The sequence below is a fragment of the Chanos chanos genome, chromosome 12, assembly GCF_902362185.1.
Source record: "Chanos chanos chromosome 12, fChaCha1.1, whole genome shotgun sequence".
NCBI lineage: Eukaryota > Metazoa > Chordata > Actinopteri > Gonorynchiformes > Chanidae > Chanos > Chanos chanos.
The window spans coordinates 15,383,447-15,404,662 of record NC_044506.1 but is presented as its reverse complement, the minus strand read 5'-3'; the positions used below and the strand labels follow the sequence as shown (position 1 = coordinate 15,404,662).

Genomic DNA, 21,216 nt, shown 5'->3' with positions numbered 1-21,216 from the left:
ATAAACTCAGACATGAAATGAGACATTGGTAATTAAATACAAACTCTTTAATGGTTAAGAAAGTGGTGCTGTCAAAACACAAAAACACTTTTCTGTTGATTTGCTGTCATTTTCTTACAAAACACCTGACAACCAGGCTGCAACCACTTTATGTGACAAAGAGACTGCGAGACTGTAGAACATATCAGATAAATAAAGCTGTTCGCTCTTATGAGCGCCAAAGAACGACTCGGATCTGTCCTTGAACACAGCATGTAGGTCAAATGAAATCCCCTCGTGCTCCTGTAGGTCGCGCCGGAGAAGCAGATAGATCTGGATGTGAGTCCATCGCGGCATTTGTGTGCTCCTTCCACAAGACTTGTGTGTTTCTTTGTGTGCATGTATTTGGCATGGTCATTGACGTTATCATGAGAATAGTCACTTTGAAACTGTAGGCGTCTACAGACATATCTCTGAGTGTGTCTATGGGGTAAAGTTCAAGGCATGACGTTCCCTTGTGATAAGGATCTAGTCATCTCAGTGTGGACAAAGAAAGTCTTGAGCTCCCCTTTCCCCTTTACGTTGATAATCCCTCGGCAAGAGCACATGTACCCCAAAGTCTTCAGGACCCGACTTGTCTCCTCTGTCACCTGAAAGAGCAAATAAACAGACAGGATGAGTTAGCAAGTCCCCATAAAAAGTTATTTCATACAGTGTCCTTGATAATTCTTCATCCAAAGCCCACACAGAGAGCGTCACCTGTCATATGTAATGACTTCTTCTTTGTTGAGGTCAGTATTTATAGGCTGTGGAAGATAGGGAGGAGGGATAAAGGAAGGACTGATGAAACATTAAAAAATATGTGTGGCTTGATCTATTGCACGATTTCTACCTCCAGGGGCACAGACCTTTCAAAAATCACCAAGACTTTGTTCCCTCAGATGGTATTAACTGCCGACCTTGGCTCCTAGACTTGGCTCTATACTGAAGTCAAAACTCCAAATTTGGGAAGATTTAGCATTTTGAATATAAATTCATATAAAATACACATCTGTTAATTACATCATATCTTCTTTACGGTAATGTTTTCCATATTTCGCTGGTAAAGCAGAAGAAGGTAATGTTAGATCTCAGATTTCTGATTCTGAATTCGAGTGACTCCAGACTGTAGTTCCAGGTCATTAACATTATTATTCTGAAATGCTGAACATTCCGATACTTGCCATCTCTGCTGTTTTAGCAAGGTTTTTTTTTTTCGCTTAAGAAAACTCTTAAAATGTCTGGGTAGACTTGTCAATGTCACTGTAAAATATAGGTACACTGCCATAAACAGACATAATTAGTATCTGCAGTATGAATTAGCAATGAGAGAGACAGAGGCTGTCAATCAGATCAGTCCATATTACAGTCATGACCTTTTTAATCAAAGAGCAGGCGGTGGAAAAATAGCTTTAGTTTATAAGTTTTCTACTAAAATTCATTTTAAAAAATGTTCATTTTAACTGCACCTTTATACTGGATGTCTATCAAAAAAACAAAACAAAGAGTTGATGAGTTGATAGGTAGATGTTGACATATGAAAGATGCAGTTTCTGATAGATATGTACCTGTATTTTTCCCAGCACCCCTGTGCTCTCCATCCTGCTGGCCACATTCACAGTGTTGCCCCAAATATCATACTGTGGCTTTTGTGCTCCAATCACCCCTGCTATGACAGGCCCGTGATTTATCCCTAATGAAGAGAGACACTGCTTGGAAATCTCCTTTATAAAAAGGTCTTTTAATTAGGCATTAAATTAATCAGTGTAAGTATTATTAATGTAATGAGGCAGCCTGTACAGTATTGGTTACTCACCCACTCGTAATCTGAAGTCGTTAAAGGAGTGTTTATTTATAACGTCGAGTTTCCCCACCAGAGCAAAGGCAAACTCCACCATTGTGCCGATGTGCATGTACTGTCTGTCATGATCCTAAGGAAGCAGGGAGAAGAGTTTATATTATTCACGGAGGAAATTTTTTTCACTGGAAACTCAGCACCACATTCAGGACCTTGGATAGCACCCTCAACTCCAAAAGATGAAACCCTGTCAAGGGTTTTGTCTGATAGTGACCCATCCTCATGAAGCAGTGGTCAAATATTGACACTGTGGACAAAAATCAGTGGGTGGTACATAAGCCAAGACGTGTTACAAGCTTTTATTTTTGTCCACCTCGTCAATATTGGATGCCTACTTCATGACAGGCAGTAGTCGACAGGATAAAATAAAGGTCTAGTGGTGTTTAGTGAATTGTTCATTCCTGGTGTTGACAAGACATTAAGTTAAATCGGCGGTACCAATGCCAAATGACAGCAAATTGCCTGCATTGAAGTTCCATTGGGTTTCATCAAGACAGAACTTTAGTAAAGAAGGTAATGAGCAATTTATTGACTGGGCTCATTCTTCACCTGTGCATACTCTGGCCCAGGAGTCACATTCAGTCCTGTTGCAGCCATGTAAGTACTGCCAATGGTCTTAATCTTCTCCACTCCACTGAACTTGGGCTTAGACAGCAACTGTAACAATATCAGAGAGACACATTATGTAAGACAGGGTCTGCCAAAATGGGACACAGTCGTTTATCCTGATTATTAGCAATCAAAGTAAATTACTGCGAATTAAAGATGCAATTTACTAAATGAAATGGCAAAAGGTGATTTAAATTTCACCCTCATTAATGCAACTATATAGGGACTGTGATCAGTGCTGCTAGTTGTATTTAAGGAAACATTCACATAAAGTTATTCAACGTACAAATTGTAGATTATAGGAATTACAGATCACAGCAACAGAGGAGATCTTTTAAACTGAAGATTTGCCTTCACAGATACTACGGTACCTCATCAAAGTCTGCGATAATCTCATTAAGGAGCCTGAGACACTCCAGTCCCTCCTTGTTCACGTCAGATTCCGTATAGAATTCCTTGAAGTCGGGGATGGAAGCGAACATGACACACACCAGGTCATATGACTGGTGGTAGAGATCCTGTCAAAAGGAGGAGAAAACGCCATTATAATGTACTTATAAGAAGAGGATAGGTAATAAGCTAAGCGCTATATTCAAGTTCTTGAATTCCTTTCACTTGTGTAAATTATTGTTTTTTTATGCAAGTTGTTGATTCATTGTTATTAATATAGTCAAAAACATTTGATTTGTGACTTAAAAAAAAAAAAAAAAGAAAGAAAAAAACAGGCATACCTCATTCTTCCAGTTGCGTGCCAGGAAATGTTCTGCCACGTGGGCAGGTAGAACGTTCTCCAGGAGAACTCGGTTGAGGTTCTCCATGGTCTCAATCTCCTCACACTCCCTCTTGAACTTATTCCTCCATAGAAAGTCTAACCTACAGTAATATTCATTCTGTTACAAGAGGACACAGAGGTAAAGAGATGACAGACATCTGATCACCCTGTGAGAAACTTCATACAGCAGAAAAAAAAAACCAAAACAAAAACCAAAAAAACAAGCAGTACAGAAAGCACAGAACATTAGAACTCCATCTCTCTTCAGAACATATTCCTATGACTTTCTCCATAATGACGGAGCATTATCACGACCAAACGGAAACATTTTTTTCCCGCTGTGAAGAGTTTGTATATAGGACAACATTTATCTATGAGTGGAGTGAAAATGGCATGCGTCTTGTCGAGTGACTCTCAAGAAGCTATTTTTGAATGCAGAGAATCGCATTCATTCTCACTCTCTTTCTTTCTTTTCTTGTCTGCCACTTTTCTTCTTCCTTTAAAAAGAAGTGACCTGGGAGCACAATTATTCCTCCTCTTTTTTTGCTTGAGGAAAAAAAAAAAATCATACCCTGTGATTATCCTGCCTTGTCCATAACATACAATCAGTGCACAATACATTTACAGGGCACGATAAATACATAATTCATCAGTCAGACAAGCCAGGCTCGAAGGTCAGATATCCTGTGGGAAACCAAAACCGAAGTTGGGATTCACAGCAACCCTGCAGAGATGATGAGCTGATGCTTCTATGGCAGGAAAAACAAACATGTTTCTGTGTTTCACACTACCAAGAATGGCCCAAAGGGCACAATAGAAATGTATCTTGCATTCTCTATAAGCGGGGAAGATTGTCTGTTGGGAGGTGGTGGGCTTTGTGCTTGAGGATGTTTTAATGGTAATATTCAGAAGTGCTCCGTCTTGGAAGTCAAGCAGTAGAAAACAGCTCTTATTTTTGGTGCATGCATGTAGGAGGAAACATAACATTGCTAATTAGTCTCAGGCAATGATTGTTTATAAGAAACTGATGGCTTCCAATTCTCCATCAGTATTTAATGTTCACATATTACATGTATGAAAATAGATGAGCACATAATAAAAACTTAAAATGTTGACCAGACAGGTGGACTATTCATTGTGTTATCTTTAGCCCTTTATTATGGAGTTAAATAGAATTTGAAACTCCGTTACAATGCATATTGACAGGCCACATTTAAGTATACTTTGGATGACACAGCCATGGTCTAACGGTTAGAGAACCAGGCTTGTGACTGGAGGGTTGCCCACCATCCACGGCTATGGGTGCCCCTGAGCAAGGCGCTTAACCCTAATGCTCCCTGGGTGCAGAGGAATGCTGCCCACTGCTCCTGCATCTGTTGTGTGTGTTCACTACTGGTGTGTTGGATGGGTTAAATGCAGAGACAAAATCACCTGCTCACTGTTCACAGTGTGTGTGTGTGTGCAATCACGTTTTACATTTTACATTTTTTTTACAATGACACTTTACTAATCAAGGCCTATTTTCTACACTACCGGGCTTAGAAAAGATGGCTTTGTGAAAAGTGTCTTGTTATTGTTTATGTTTATGTATATATTTATGTTTATGTCAACAGATGGTGCATTGCTGTGGAAATTCCCAATTAAAAAATACAAAACGACACTTTTAGAAAACAGTGCCATTACAGTAATGATAAGAGATAGAGCAGCCTGGTTTTCAGTACTCCAAAATTCTAAAAGCATCCAGCCAATCCTTCAGGGGCCATGAGCCACCATTTGGCTGGGAGCTATTGGCCCCTGAAGGCACTTAATGCACTGTTCATCTGTTTTTATAGAAGAACATGACTGATGAAAGCCCAAAGCTATATGGAGCACACTGTTTAATCAATTCATATTGACTTATGAAGGTAATTCAGAGCTGTAGTATGGGAACTGATAAACCAACAAAGCACTCTGAAAACACTAACACTCTAATGAGCTAGGGCAAGTAATTCATTTACAGAGAAAGATTACAGTAAAGCGCCACTGCTTTCTGAGGAGAAAAAGGTGGAGGTTAATTACCATTCTACTCAAAAGAAAAAAAAGCCATGGTATGGAACTGCTACAGAAATAAAAGGAGTTTCCCCCTTACTATTCCACTGATTGCAAAATTGCAGTTGGTATAATTAGGTTGTGGTCTTATTTCATGACTGTAAGTTTATCGTTTTTGTGTATGTATGTTGCTTACCTGTCTTGCCAACACAAGCAAAGTGATGAAGAATATGAAAAGGGACACAGAGCCCATTGTCTTCAAGTCTTTCAACACTCCAGGCCTTGGAAGGGGGTTGTGAGGAAAGAGGAAAAGAGAGAGAGAGAGAGAGAAGAGGAGAAAAATATACTGTATGAAGGACAGGACTTTCAGAGCAGTAAAAACGTGATTCAGACTGACAGTCTCTCTTGAAAATGCTTAATGACCTGCATCTCAGATGACCTGCACATGACCTAAAGCTCCACCTGTCATTCAACAGAGAAAATCAATCAAATTCAATCACCACAAAGCCAGCTATCTCAGTGCCTGTCAATCATCATCCCAAGAGTTACAGATGGAATTTTTTTTTCTACCAACTTGGAAAATTGCTCACAATTCCATTCTCCCCCAATACTGTGCACACTGGGTCAAGACCACGGATACAGTGGAAATGTCCATCACGACATGTAATGTCTAAAATTGTTCATAACGTCACGTTAGGCTTGTTATGATGATGAAAAGTGAGTGTGTAGATCTTAAACCCATTCAGCATAACAATACTTCAACAGTTATTCACTTCTGAAAGCATAGTGAAATTGAACGTGTATTTGATCCCACCTTACACACACACACACACACACACACACACACACACACACATTAATAAGCACTCTGTATATTGATTTGTGGCCTCCTAGTCCCACAAAACAGATGTTAAATACTGATATGTATACAAGCAACGAAATCTGTTGTAGGTTTGCTGGAAGACATCAATATTTAATGTTAATGCAATTCCATATTACATCCATTGGATGCTGCTATTTTCCCTTGTCAGTACTCATTTTAACTACAAAAGGTCACATGAAAAAAGTTACTGATGACTGACATTTGGGCCTGGATTAAGGTTACAGATAACAGCATTGCAACTTTTGCCGCAGCCATTTTGATGACATTTCACAGAATAATGAAGTGAACATATTAAGACTGATGCGTAAAATCTTAAAACATTACCCAATTCTGACATCTTTTGGGAATGGGGTTGGTTGTGGGCATGTGCATGTGTATGTGCATGGTACCTGTCCAGGGACTTGGCTTTGTACAGGGCGGTGCTGTAGTCGTCCAGCACTGAGGCATGCGTCTGGAGGATAATGATATTGTAAGCCACCACGGCGGCCAGCATGATCACCATCTTCAGCTCATAATTTATCCTCAGGAACACCGAGCACGACACCAGACCCAGAATGCAACTGTAGATGAAGTACTTAAAGAACAGAGAGGAGGATCAATGAGAATGTGCAGCAGGACCGATAATAAAGAAACAAACTGTAAAAAATAAAGCATTAAACTTAAAATGATCAAAATCTGGAACCCTGGGTACACCCTGAAGAATCACATTAGTATGAAGAATTGGACATTATTTCTGAGTGGATGCTGAGTTTTAAAAGTTATAAAATATAAAATTTTTTCTTTTAGAGGTACCAAAAGAGCTGAAAATATACGTTGGTATGTGGGTTACATGTGAAGTACAAGCTATCCTGCTAGCACTATGCTCCATTAGGAAAAATGAACAAATTCTGAAATCTTGTAAGGGTAGGTAATGTGATACATTATGATAGATAAATTGTTAGAAATTACACATAGACCAGTAATCAGGCACAGAGACATATTTCATTAAGACATTACCAAAGCGAGCTGTTAAAATGACAGATCTTTTGTTTCAGCAATGCGCAATGGACCAGAATAATCTATCCATTCTCTTTTTTTTTTCCTTAACTTGTCAAGAATTCCTCTGTATATTCATAAAGACTGAGGGCAACAAAATTGTATAAACTTCTGCTGAAATTTATTCACAACTTGAATTCTTATACAGGTCAGTAAAGATCTTATTCAAAACCTGAAAATATTTTTCCATGTATTTTAAAACAATGCTGAAATTCTGATAAGAATACATACAAAAGTAAAGTCGTGGAAATTGCTAGAGCCCTGCAGATCTCCATAGCAACCCTGAATTACAGAAGAGTTCTACTCACAATAATACATGATTTTATAAAAGTTATTTTTCAGTTGTTTCCGGTGTTCTCTGGCCCTAAACATACTGAGAGGAGAACTTTTTTTAAACCATAAACGCTTTCAGCTGTTTCACTCCAAAACATCAACTGTGCTAATGCTCTTAATCTACAGCACGCATATTGACATATAGGAAAATGATTGCAGTGTGAATTGTGAGGGTGTGATTCCAATTTCACGCTGCACTTTTGTTCCAACGACTGAACTTGTCATAATATCTTAAAAGAGGAAAGTTAGATAGAACTATAGATTTTTCTTTCCTTTGACAAAAATGAACATGTAATTTAATAAGAGGACATGCTGAAAGTACAGCTGGTGAAATGAAAGCAGCACACTACCCATATTTCATCCCCTCATATCAATTTAGTTTATTACTGTGACTCTCATCAAAGGGAGAACATAACATTCATAATACATAATAATATCTCTCCAATAAATACATGCTATTACAACATAATGTCTCTCTAATAAATACATGCTATTTTAAGAGGCTTTTTAGTTAGGACCTAATACATTCCTGGCTTTATTTCTCAAACCGCAAACCTGTAAGCCTGGTTTGAGTGTATAGTTCACTGAGCTGAAAAAGACTGAAGTCTAAAAGCCAAAGATGTAAAACAAAGATAATGCATGGTATTCCAAGACTACTTACAGGCAGGTAAAATTTGTCTGATGACTTCGTGCTTTGACCGTTCAAGTCATACACACTCTCATTGGAGATGTTGGGAGTGGTTACGGTTACCATACGGTCATCCTCTAAAAAGAACTGAAAACAAAAAGTATTGATAAACGAATTAGACTTCAGAAAGGCAGTTGTTTCACTTTTGTAAAAACATGATCTTTGTCTGTGATGATGAACCTAAAGTATATTGTATATATGAATTATTAGATACCACACTGACTTTAAGCAGTTATATATTTAGAACTAGTATCACGTGCGTGTACAGTAAGATTCAATTCAGTTATATTGAAAGGCTGTAAACAGTGGGGCAGTGTGAAGCAGCCTTAATCTCATATGATATCAGGCAAAAACACATTCAAATACACACACAAAAACATAAACATTCATATCCGAACGTACAAAACACACATGCTCAGGGAGCCAAGATCTTACTGTGTGGTAATGCGTTTGACTGGGAGATGGATGACAGAAGCACAAAATGTATGAAATTGATTCTCCTTAGAAAGCAGATCCCTCTGCTTGGCCCCCTTGGGGCTCTGCCTATGGATTGGAGGTTAGGGACTCACATCATTTAATCACATCCTCTCCTCCCACCTCCTTCCCTCTCATACCCCGGAGAGACAAGAGAGCACAGAAACCTGAGGTCAGGCCCTGACTGAAATTACAGTCGCTGAAGGCAATCCTTATATTGTCCATAACCAAAGGGCCTCGGCCCACGACCTCACCTGACTGCAGCATGCGTTACACCACAAGGGAGAAAAAAAATGAAGTGGATAGGTTGTGGCCTGTGGTCTAAGATGATAATAGAAGCTTCCGGCATGAGGTGAACCATTGGTTAAACCCCTATTCCGTCAGAAAAAGGACCAATCAAAATGGACTACATAAGGCTTGAGTGGAAGGGCAAGAGCTGACCTTATTTTGACAATATCGGTGTTCATCGAAGGTCTCTCTTGAAAAAAAAAAGCTCTAACCATAGCCTGTTATGATATGATAGATGGGGATGGCCCCAATCTAACTATGGAATGTCATAATCAATATTTAAACGGAAGTGATCGTTAAGAGACTTAGAGTGGTGCTAATAGCCTCAGATGTAAATATAGTACCTTGATCAGAACCTTAAACTCAGTACTGTATCATGTTAATACAATGGATTGTATGTAAGTCTTTATGAAACAGTAGGTTGCTATAATCTCATGGAGTTGAGCCATGGCAACCATTGTGGGCACTGCAAATGTCTATATATATTGATGTGATGCTACGGTGCAAACCTCTGAAAATATCTCCCCTGCGCAGCAGTTCAGAGCCATGTGGGTTGACTGGCTGCATTGCTTTAAGGTGTTCTGTTCAGTCAGGGTTCAAAAAAATCTAGTCACAACTGGTTGAAGCCCCCTTTGGCGATCACGACGCTTACCATGTTGAACACGGCCATGACCAGGATCAGCGCGGTGGTTGTCATGGTGAGAATGAGCCGTATCCAGGGCTTGTTGGCAATGATCCTGGACGAACTCGGAAGCCAGGGCAGAGAGCAGGAAGCTGCTTTTCCCCATTGCTACGGCAACAAGAGAGAGAGAAAGCAAGAGAGAGAGAGACAGAGAGAGAGAGAGAAAGAGAGAGAGAGAGAGAGAGAGAGAGAGAGAAAGAGAGAGGTGAAAATAAGTTAAAACTCCCACTGATATCATTAACATAGACAAGGTTGTTGAAAATGCTTAAGGTTATCGATTTTCTGCATGAATAAGAAAACCATTAATAATCCTACCAACTGGATAACATCACGCATTCCCTTGCAATTATTCTTTCACAAAGATCAATATAAAGAGATATAATATCAAAGAGGAAATATAGAGGTTACTTGTCGATAGGGCAGCGTCTGCTCTGCGCTTCATTATCAATCCATAAAAAAATAAATTAAGACAATTCCTGCCTCAGACCGTCTGTAGTGCTAATTTCCTCCCTTATACCTAGCAAATTCGAGCGGGCACTGCTGGATCTGCCCTTTGAAGATCGTAAAGGCTCCCGTATCAAACTCAATAAAACAGAGGGGCTCCTTAAAGCAGTCACTTCAAGATATGAGAACACTTCAAGATTCATCTGAGGTATTTGCATCTGGTGAAGGTCAGTTAGGTTAGACACAAAGCAAATCTTACATCTTATTATTTCTGCTTGAAATACTTAAAAAAGAAATCTCTGTGACTTCTGGTACGGAAAATGACAAGCTCTCTGTGACCAATGTTAACCCGAATTGTTGATGGAGTCTTAAGGGCAGAAATTAAGGAAGGGAGAGAGAGAGGAGGGGGGGGGCGAGAGAGAGAGAGAGAGAAGGAAAAGGAGAAAGCAATGCAAAAAAAAAAAAAAAAAACTCACCTAAACACAGACACAGACAAAAGTATGAGAGAACTCTGAATCCTCAGAACCGTGTAGTGTTTTGATGTGATTCTACTCATGTTCCAAAACTCAGCAGTACTCAGGGAAAAACACACAACCCCCCACTGAGACCCTGTCATCCACAGAGAATAACACATCACAAATGACCCAGTAATAAAAAGAAAAAATCACTCAAGCTCCTGGGATGCCCCCCCCCCCCCCAATACCAAAATAAAACAAGGTTTTCAGGTTATCTCTGAGCACGAGGTCATCGCTAACTGTCTCATCTATTCAAAGCATGCTGTTTTTAGCAATGCAGATGCTGAAGGTTCATTAACTTCTATGGCAATGAACAGATTGGGGACAAAAGGAGCGAAGAGAAAGAGAGAGAGAGAGAGAGAGAGAGAGAGAGAGAGAGAACATAGTGTGATTCAGTATACAGCTCGAGCAGTGAGGTAATCCAAAGTAATTACATTTTGTTCAAACATTTCTTTTTTTTATCTCCAATATCCAGAGGAAGCAGTTGTTTGGAAACAGAGCCCAGCTAAACATCCGCCATGTTAGCTGCTTCCTTGCTTTAAAAAAAATGAAGACCCTACGTGCTGGAATGGATTGGTGTGTAGTTACGCTCCCTCTGATGTTTTCTACAATATTTTTCACACTTCGTCTGATGTCTGAGTTTCGACATCAGTTGAGGGAAAAACTTTAAGAGGCTCCGTTCCACAGAGAAACATATGTACACATTAAATACACACCTGTACAATGGACAATGTCCATTGTATTAAACACACACCCTCCAAACACTCTCACTTTTTCCGCTCCTGTCTCATCGACAGACAACCTTGTCTAACGGGTATCCTATAGCTACCTCCTACTGGTAGATGTCCAGTGCTGGAGAAAAAACTCGACCATTAGTTTTCTCACTGCCCTTTCCTTTAACAAGCAGGGATGCTCGAATGTGAGTGAGAAGAAAGTGATCAAAGGACAGCTCGATTCATGGAAGAAAACGTCAATTATGAAGCTTCTGTTAACTCCTAAGCTAGATTTCCTCCTTATAAAGGAGAACACTGAGATTCGTATGTGCATGGATTAAACAGAATAAGCAGCACTCCCCCTGCCCTTGAAGTGACAGAGTCAATAGAGATTCACAGGAGAGTCCTAATGAAATTCATGTGAATGTGAGGATGCTACTCACCAGTATATGGCCCGCAAAACAAATGAGGAGAATCAAAGCTAGAAAGAGGAAGGCCATTCCAAAGGACACACCAAGGACAGTCGTTCTATAGGAAACAAAGCTTTCGGTCATCAACGGTATAGAATAACACGCACATACGCATAGCTATGCCTATATATCTCCTCACATTGCTATTAGATGAGATTCAAACACACACATACACAGGGACAGACAAAGACAGACACAACACAGGCTAGGCTTGGCTGAGAAAACCAAAATGTGAAAAATACAGAGGAGTAAATGTAAGGTCTTTGCTCCTCTGAAGACGGTCCTATTCAGAAGACTCATTTAATGCTGCCATAAATTTGATACAAAAATGACGTCAGGAAGTCAGGATCCATTATGGGGGAAAATCAATGGACACTCTCAGCTGTCTAAATGTGCTCTCGGCCACGGTGAGCGGTAAATTAGAACAATGTCTAACATAGATTTTTCTCGTCTGATTTCCTACATAAAGAGACATATTTTCTAAAGATCAACCACTGATTGGCAAAATCCATACTCATCCACGCCGAGCTCTTTCTTTTGAACGAGCATCGAATTTCCTGTCGCACCGTTTTTTCTTCTCCTTTTTTTTTTATCTGCCCTTCTATTCTTTTACAGTAAAACTGATCTTATGATATTATTATCTGTCATTTGGGGTAACTACTTTGAGACTCCAAGGCTGCTCATAATTGAGATCATCAAAACTTCTCTTTTTGAGAGGCACTTACTTTGGCAGGACCAGAACTTGCACAATGAAGATGCAAAAGAAGATGAGAGAGGCACAGGTGACGTAGTACTTGAAAGCTGGCAGAGTCGTCGCTCTGTACTGAACAAGGATAAAAAACCATATATATGATTAAACAATAGTGCAATACCCTCCAACCCCCTCTTCTCTAACCAGACATCATTCTACTATTGTTATTACTTTCCAATTATTAATAGCTTAATGTTAATGCACTTCTTTCAGAAGGCACTTCAGATGTTGCCAAAACATACCTCTTTTTCCAGTGTCTTATTGTGAAAGAACAGCGAGATTCTCTGAATGTCCTCCGACTTCAACCACTGTCTGAATATAAAAGAACTGAATATGAACTTCAGAAGTTGTAAAATGCGCAGCCGGGTTAAGAACTAACATGCCAAATGTTGGTAAACAATACACCACAAACTAGAGATGATTCTTAAAATGTCACAGTGTCTCACAGTGAAACTGTACTGGTGTTGTCATCTGGCTGGCTTCTTAAGTTTAGCTCATTTGGAGTCAGAACTAGATTCACAAAACAGTATTTGTAAAACTATGTTTAGAATAAGTTATGGGAATAGATTAAAGGAATGCTACAGAAAGACGAATAGGCTAAAGAACTTGTTTTTATAGGACACATGTAACTGTTTCTCCAGTGTCACCCAGGGCGTGCAGGCCCACAGCTTACTGAGCAGAGAACCTAATTGCTGCTCACTTTTGTGAATTGATGCCATCAATTGTGCGAATCATCCTTTCATTCAGCTCCTCTTCAAATCTCTTCTTCTGTGATTTTGTTCTAAATGAGAGAGTGATATGAATCAACTTCTGAAGGACAAATGGGACCAGAGAGAAATCTCGCAACAAAAATTCACTGATATATACAGGAATATATGGGAATGCATAGGTAAATATATATATATAAGAATTGGAGATGCTAGCCTTTCTGATCTTCTTGGAAAATGGTACTGCCCCAGTGGAACATCCTGAAAAGCAGAATAAAACTAGAATCATTATGTTAAAAAAAACAACAACCAACCAAACAAAGAAACAAAAAATACCCTCCAACAAAGTTCAAAGCAGAATGTTAACTTGGTTCAAATAACGGTGTCAAAAGATGGTAAGAATAATGCGGCTAAGAAAAGCTTTTGCCTTAAACCAGATGCTGAAAGAACATTCTGGAAGCGGATCAGTAGTATTCTCTCCATGCCGAGGCCACTGAGATGAGCTGAGACTGGGAGGCTTACATGGGTGTTAATTTTGCCATTCTCATTCGTCATGCTGTCTCGATGGTGGAGGTTGGCGAAGGGTTTGGCTGCACCCCAGGACTCCAGGTACTGAGTCATTCGGACCGATGCCCTCATCTTGGCCCCATCCATGGTGGGACGCGGCCGGCACTGTAGCTGGGGGCTCCGCCTCTCAGCCTGAACAAAGCATAAGAAATGTCAGAGGTATAAAGGAGGACACAAATGAAGACCATATGTAATGTAGATAATAGCTCATAACATTCAAACTGAGGCTGATGGAGTGGAAGAATGGCTTTTTAAACACATAATAATAAGAGAGGATGCACTGGAGCATACCGGCACCAATCCAGATTAGAGAAGAGACATTTATTATTACTGTTTTTGACTTGTTTTATTTGATATTTAATAAGCGTATGAGGAAAAAAAAGACCCCATCACATTATATCGGTGAAATTATCGGGACAAATCATTCTTATTGGATCCTCAGCAAATTGCGTGCCATAATGCACAGAGAAAAAAAAAAACATGTAAAATTATAACATTTAAACAGGATCCTTAATCCTGTTATAAAAATTAGGCTAACCTTTCATTTTAATCATGAATCACTCTCTCAAAGGAAACAAGTCAGTGCAAAGAAATGTCTAGGGTTAATGTCAATCATATTTAATGATTAATTACATCAAAATGTGCATGGGTATAATTATTAATCAGAACTCTGGCATAAAAAGACTGTAATTACACTCCAACCATGTGGTCTCTGGGCGTATAATAATCAAAATCACAATTCAGCAAAAATCTAATCCACAAAATTACATGCCAGTGCTCTCAGACGTAGGTATAAAAGTGGGCAGCCACACTGATGGGATGTAAGGTTCACAAATAGAAATGCTGGAGTCCTTGCTAAGAGAATAATGTTGCTATTGTGTCCTTAAGCCAAATAAACACCTCACTCGTGTGTACATACTTGACTTGATATATACACAAATGAAGCACATTATATATGTATTGATGATGCCAAGTGTAACAATAACTGTAGGCAGGCAAACCCACACATCCAATTCTAGAACATTCTGTTTCTTTTTTTTATTCTTTTCTTCTTTTTTTGCCTGGTTTGTCGCTGAGCTGTGAAGTGCCTTTTAAAGGGGCACTGTGATTAATTAAACGTGTGGACACAGGTGTCAAAAACGAACAAAGAGAATAAAGCACATGTTATACAAGTGACAGAATCATAAATTGGCACTCACTTCCCGATGTTTTTTTTTTTTTTTAACATTTTATCACATTTATGTTTCACAGATTTGGTTTTGTGTTCCTTTGGTAAGGTTTGGGTTTTCAGGTTTGGGATATTGGTTTTGGCACCAGTTGGTTAATATTTTGCCTAGTGTAAGCAAGCAGAAATATCATATTTTTACACCGGATAGTCCGCTGAGTTATTCCAATTTTTATTATGAAGTGACGTCCACCTGATTTGTTAACGTGATTTCAAGGTGAGGTTGATGATTGCTCAGATGAACTGGTAAATACACATTAAAACAGAGTGTAGATAAATTACATATATATATATATATATATATATATATATATATATATATATATATATATATATATATATATATATATATATATATATATATATACACATATTGGAGAGACTGCATGTGGTACCTTAGGGTTGATGACCAGGTAGGTGACAACACCATGTTCTTTTAGGTAAGGGTCCCTTTCCTGTCCATACCCCTCCTCCACTTTGTACGCCCCCTTCAGATGGTTCAGTGTTACAGAGGAGATATGGACACGGCTAGAGATGGACATGCAAAGCTTAGTTGATAAGGGCGCACTTCCACACAAATAGTTACACAGATAAAAAGTTACTCTAAGGATAAGGTGTTAGTATCCCGCCTACCCAGGCACACCTCCAGCTTCCATGTGATTGGCTAACGTGACGTCGTGAGACCAAACGTCGTATTGCCATTTTTGGAGGCCAATGACACCGCAAAGCACATTCCCAGAATGCACTCCAACACGCATGTTAATGTCAACTCCAGTTGCATCCCTCACCTTCCTAAAATAATGTAGAAACAAAAGCCACCAACATGTGCATATTCATGTATAATCCATTTTGGAAGAAAAATCATTTGCGCTTTAATAAGCAGCTGAGAGACAGCCTTTCTTTATTACCCTCTTTCCATTTTAACACGGTATCATTTACACCTTTTTCTACACGCTAAAAATGTACTTTTGGCAAAGCGACTCTGTAAATATCAGAGTATGCCAGCAATGCGTGTGTGTATGTGTGTGTGCGCGCGCGTGTGTGTCTGTGCGCGTATGTGTGCATGTGTGTGTGTTTATTTGCTTTGCACACTCAGATCTGTGCCAGAATACAAGCCCACTTATTTTCTCCATATCACATTGTGTTTGCACTCGAGGCTTATCGCAGCTGAGCCTGGATGCATGACTGTGGGTATCTTTTGTGTATGTGCGTGTGTGTGTGTGTGTGTGTGTGAGCGAGATCGTTTCAGTGCTCAGGCTGTCACATCATTCCAAATCTCTGGACCAGAGGCAGCTCGGTCTGCTGGGAGGTGTGTCAGAAAATAAGAGGATAGGGTAGAGGTGCCTCAATCACACCAAAACTGTATGTGTTTGGATGTGCGCGCGTGTGTGTGTGTGTGTGTACGTGTGAAAAAGAAAGATGAAGACAGAAAGGAGGTGACAGGAGACAGGTGCATGTGACAGGTGTTCAAAATCAAAAGGGAGAGTGAGAGAGAAGGAGAGATAGAGGCAGAGAGAGAGAGAGAGAGAGAGAGAGAAAGCAGAGGCTAACAGGCAGTGCCCTTGGCAAGGAAAACACTTTTGACCACTCAAAAACTTTGACAGCTCAATGCTTCTAGAATAGCTTTGAGTTGTAGGAATAGGATTTGTGACAACGCTGAAAATGACGCTGAGAAACAGGAGAAGGGGATTTAAGTGTTGTTCGGGACTGGAGAAGTGGGTATGTGTGAGAGGGAGAATGGGGTTTTACTTGATGGCCTCACACATATCCAGGCCCATCTTCACACAGTTTTTGGCGTGATTGGGTAAGGATTCCGGCAGCCCCGAGACACAGTAGTAACAGTCACCCAGGATCTTAATCCTCATACATTCATTGTCCTGAAATAACAAAGAGATTTACAATTCACCTTTATTCACTCGTCGCAAAGTCTTATGCAAAGAGATTTAACACAGTTGCTAATTACAACCACGTAGCAATGAGATAATATGGAATTTTCTCAAATATTAACAAAGTCATGAACACCAAGTATTTCATTTCATTTAAAAAGCTTCATGCGTGTGTCGATGAAAACCGGAAGCTCGGGATACAGTACAGTACAGTACAGTACAGTACAGCTCAGGGTACCTTTGCTATCTGGTCAAATTTTCCAAAGAGCTCATTAAGCATGTGAACAAGTTCTCCTGGAGAGCAGTCACTGGCCAGCCGGGTAAACCCAACAATATCCGCATAAAGAATACTGCAGAAGGCACACAGAAACATTCAAAAAAGAATAAGCTGAAATATACAAAGAAGATGTACTAAAGAAAAACATAACAAAACCCTTGACACTGAGGCATTTTATCAACTTTCAAACTAAACACAAATTGGTCGGCGCAGTAGACTCCACAACTATCCTCCGTGTCCGTCGACAAACGATAAGGTTTTAAATAATGCCTATGTGTACAATCTTTGCATCTCAGCAAAATTCAGTGTAAATTCCTCAGTGACTCTCACTAAAGAGAGAAAGGATGCTCTGAGGAGCTATCCTAATAACGGAGGTCAGGGAGAAGACGAGTGCTTGGCTTCATTTCTCCTCCTGATAAACAAACAGGAGAGCCACTTCACTCTGGGTTACTCCTCTCTTCATACAACACTCCTACACAACGGGAAAGATATCACAGTACAGAAATAATTCTCTACAGCGAAGAAAGATATTGCCTCTACGCCAGAAAAGACTTGCTGTCCTTCAGTGCTTTGGGTGCAGTTTTTTTTTTTTTTCCCCACATAGTTGAAAATCCATCTTAAAAATATGGTCTCAGATCCATTTTTGTGTGACTGTTATTTCTCAAGCACTTGAACAGTGCGATAAGACTTCTTAAGAGCGGTTTCAGGGGCAGTTTTATGTAAAGATTTACATCACAATAAACATGTTTTCTGCCTCATGGGAATGTTCACACACGTGAGGGTTTTTTTTTCTTTTGTAACACCCTGTCACAGTTGACTATAGCTTAAACATTATCCATACAGCCAGGGTAAAAATGAATGAATGAAGGTATCTCAATACTTATTTGTCATCTGTTGTGAAAACTCAATGATCTTACACCAGGTAGAGAACATATTCAGAATATTCATGAAGATGATGTGTGTTGCATGTATGGCTTCTGATGTTGGTGCATACTGAGTGTAGGAATACGTATAAGATTGAGTCTCAGGTCTAGATGCCAGCTTTCTGTGTCTGGTTGAGCAGCTTGCAAATGCTTATGGTCTCAGATATTGGTGAGTGGTGTATAAGGGTACCTGACGTTAGTGTGTCTTTGTACATAGAGGTTGTGGAAGTTGTTGGTGTTCTCGGCCTGGCCGAAGTTTGGACCCTTCAGCCTCTGAATGATCTCCGCCTTCATCACTCTGGCAATGTGGGCAGGGAGCAAGGAGAGCAAGAGCCGCTCCTATTGGTCAAAAAGACAAATAGAGGGACAGAAAGCAAGGGACAGAACAGAGGTAGGGAAAAACGATTGCATACCACAAACACAAACTCAACTTCTTGTCTGAATATCTATATTTATTGTAAGTGAAAGTAGGAAAATAGGAAAACTAATGAAAAGGAAAATATGATAACCAAAATACTGATGAAACAAAATATTAACAGCTGATTCAGCTATGTGTTGTCTAATTGTTGAGGGTTTTGGCGGTTGATCTTCAGAGAGGACTAGGTAACATTCAGTGAGGTTGGAATACTGCATTTATGGATTCTGAGTTTTCTCTATCTGACCCTTTTTGTGTGTGTGTGTGTGTGCGTGTGTGATCTCTCCAGCGGATAAGAGCTGTGAAAAATTTAGATGAGGTGCACTCAGTCTAGAACAAACTGAAGCTGAGACTGAAAAAAAATAGAGAAAAAAAAGAAAAAGAAAAGGGTTAATTACCCTCTGACTCAAGCACATATTCCTGCCTTTTAAAAATCGGGTGCATACGGCATGCAGGAAAATGTGCTTAAATAAGCCTGAGCCTAAATAAGCCTAAATAAAAACTGAGAACAACGATTTTCTCTGACAAATTGATTCATGCACAGGGTTCATATGTATTTACCGACGGGACATGAAGGTAATTAAGTTTAGACATACACCTCTATGTTTGTGTTATTTCTGTCACTGGGGTACTGCAGCGCTTCATTTGTATCTTTAATGACATGCGGGTAATAGCAAGCTGTCAAATTCTTTATTTCGAAACTTTAGAGGGTGCTAAAAATTTCCCGAGCCGTGCACAGGGGCCGAGGGCACGATGTATTTTATAAAAATGACTTGAATAACTTCTCTACAGGAGTCATCAGCGAAATGTGATGACATTTACTGAATGGCAGTGGAACCCTAAACATAATCTGACTGACAACCGACCTTACGCAGAGCTGATGTCTGTTTCCCTCAACTGTTCTGTGAGTGGATGTGTTTACATTTCTTTGAGTGTGTGTGTGTGAGTAAGTGCATATGTATCTGTGTGTGTATGGTGTCTTGCTGTCCACACCCATGTTGCTAAGAAGAATGCAGCACCCCCACCCCTACATACGAAAATAAATAAATAACAACTTCTATGCCATTTGAACGATAATGGAGTGTATTTGGGAATGCATCTCTGAGGTGATTTTTCACAGAGTGCCTAATGACTCCTGATAGAGCAACGCTGACTGAGAGAATTATGACTACAGATGTAAAAAAAAAAATCAGTTCCCAGGCAACTTTATGGAAAGGCTTCTGATTATTTCACATGAAATATTGAAAAGCCACAAGGGAAAATCAACACCTCCCCCCCCACCCCACCAAAAAGTTCCTTCCTCGCCTCTCTTCAGGAAGAGCTAAAGGGTGGGGAGTGTAAAGCTATTTTTGACCCCTTTCAGATTCCAGACTCCACCCAGCTTTTGGGTATCAGCAGTCAGCTGAAGTGAAATAATGGCCCTCTCTATTCATCCGCATGGATGACTCATACTAACCCCCACCCTCCATTTCCTATTCGGCCCTTTCACCCCTCCAGGCAAGAGCTACTGCTTACACCGCTTTCAGGCCGTTTCCAGCGCTATCGCAGGCGCAAATTTACGGCGGTGTAAGCACTTCGGTCAGCTCCGCCAGTTTAGTTTATTTTCCTATGCACCAGTTAAGTCAACAAAACTTGCTTTTCTTAAGTACTGTCAAATCTCTCAGCCAAGCTGTGGTTTTCCACGTACCTGCTGCTGCTTCTCAAACTCCAGCTTTATAGGAGACTTAATGCAGTTGCAGGTGTCCTGGTAAGTCTGTTTCAACGCGAGGTCCATCAGGTGTTTATGATAAGCTCCGGCCATGTTCCCGCAGATAAAGATGATAATATTGGCCAAGATCTGCACAGACAAAAAAAAAAAAAAAAAAAAAGCAAAAATCTTATTTCAAGACAAATACGAATCACATTCTCTGTGAGAATCTGAAATGGGAAAAACAGAAAGAAAAACAGCAAAATGAAAAGAGACAGAGAAAATGGGACTGGAAGAGCGAGTGAGACATAGAGAAAGAGAGAGATAGAGAGAGAGAGAGAGAGAGAGAGAGAGAGATGATATACTTCAAAAAAATTGAGCTCTACAGAAATTGAAAGAGAGTGCAGAAATTTTTTTTTTTTTTCGTTGTTATGTGTGAGACTTTTCACTGAGCGATCCAAGCAAACCTAAAACAAAATGAACCGAGTCCAAGAGTTGAGCAGATGGATGAGAGCTGCAGAAAAAGAACAGGACGACAGTCCATCAGAGTCTGAGAAGAGCGTAAGATGGTTGTAACAGTTTAAAAGTATAACATGTGGTCTCATCACGCCTCATAAACACGTCATTGAGAGAAATGTGACAACAGCAAGTTTATACTCAAACACAATACAGACGCATCGGTGTTCTCTGCCCTTCACAATCTGCCCGTCTTTTCAGAGCAATTCATTTCTCAATGCAATGTCACAAATGGGATAAGCCAGTTAAAACAATCCTACGTGATCCAGTTCAGACAGGCCTTTCTACAGAGTGAATAGATAATGTGTGTTCTATGATTTAAATGCTGAATTCATTGTAAAAAAAAAAAAAAAAGAAGTACTGGAGCAAGAGCGCAGAGCCTACATACAGGCCCTTCAAAAACCGCCGGAAAGAACAGCCAACCGCCGGAAAGAACAGCCAGCCACCCAAAC

The 21,216-nt window shown here is 39.9% G+C and overlaps 1 protein-coding gene across 1 annotated transcript in view; it reads right to left on the bottom strand.

Moving 5' to 3' along the window:
- Window positions 1-39: 39 nt before the first annotated feature.
- adcy2b (adenylate cyclase 2b (brain)) overlaps window positions 40-21,216 on the bottom strand; it is a 38,072-nt gene continuing 16,895 nt past the window's right edge. The window contains exons 4-25 of the mRNA XM_030789100.1: window positions 20,249-20,398; window positions 18,337-18,485; window positions 17,185-17,296; window positions 16,810-16,937; window positions 15,694-15,852; window positions 15,456-15,588; window positions 13,791-13,967; window positions 13,486-13,529; window positions 13,262-13,342; window positions 12,804-12,873; window positions 12,536-12,633; window positions 11,784-11,868; window positions 9,639-9,776; window positions 8,198-8,311; window positions 6,558-6,742; window positions 5,482-5,566; window positions 3,217-3,375; window positions 2,857-3,003; window positions 2,426-2,533; window positions 1,835-1,949; window positions 1,587-1,711; window positions 40-629 (exon numbers count right to left, since the gene is read on the bottom strand). Of these exons, the coding sequence (XP_030644960.1) occupies window positions 477-629; window positions 1,587-1,711; window positions 1,835-1,949; window positions 2,426-2,533; window positions 2,857-3,003; window positions 3,217-3,375; window positions 5,482-5,566; window positions 6,558-6,742; window positions 8,198-8,311; window positions 9,639-9,776; window positions 11,784-11,868; window positions 12,536-12,633; window positions 12,804-12,873; window positions 13,262-13,342; window positions 13,486-13,529; window positions 13,791-13,967; window positions 15,456-15,588; window positions 15,694-15,852; window positions 16,810-16,937; window positions 17,185-17,296; window positions 18,337-18,485; window positions 20,249-20,398 (2,715 nt within the window). The 3' untranslated portion in view covers window positions 40-476. The remainder of the gene's footprint in view (window positions 630-1,586; window positions 1,712-1,834; window positions 1,950-2,425; window positions 2,534-2,856; window positions 3,004-3,216; window positions 3,376-5,481; window positions 5,567-6,557; window positions 6,743-8,197; window positions 8,312-9,638; window positions 9,777-11,783; window positions 11,869-12,535; window positions 12,634-12,803; window positions 12,874-13,261; window positions 13,343-13,485; window positions 13,530-13,790; window positions 13,968-15,455; window positions 15,589-15,693; window positions 15,853-16,809; window positions 16,938-17,184; window positions 17,297-18,336; window positions 18,486-20,248; window positions 20,399-21,216) is intronic.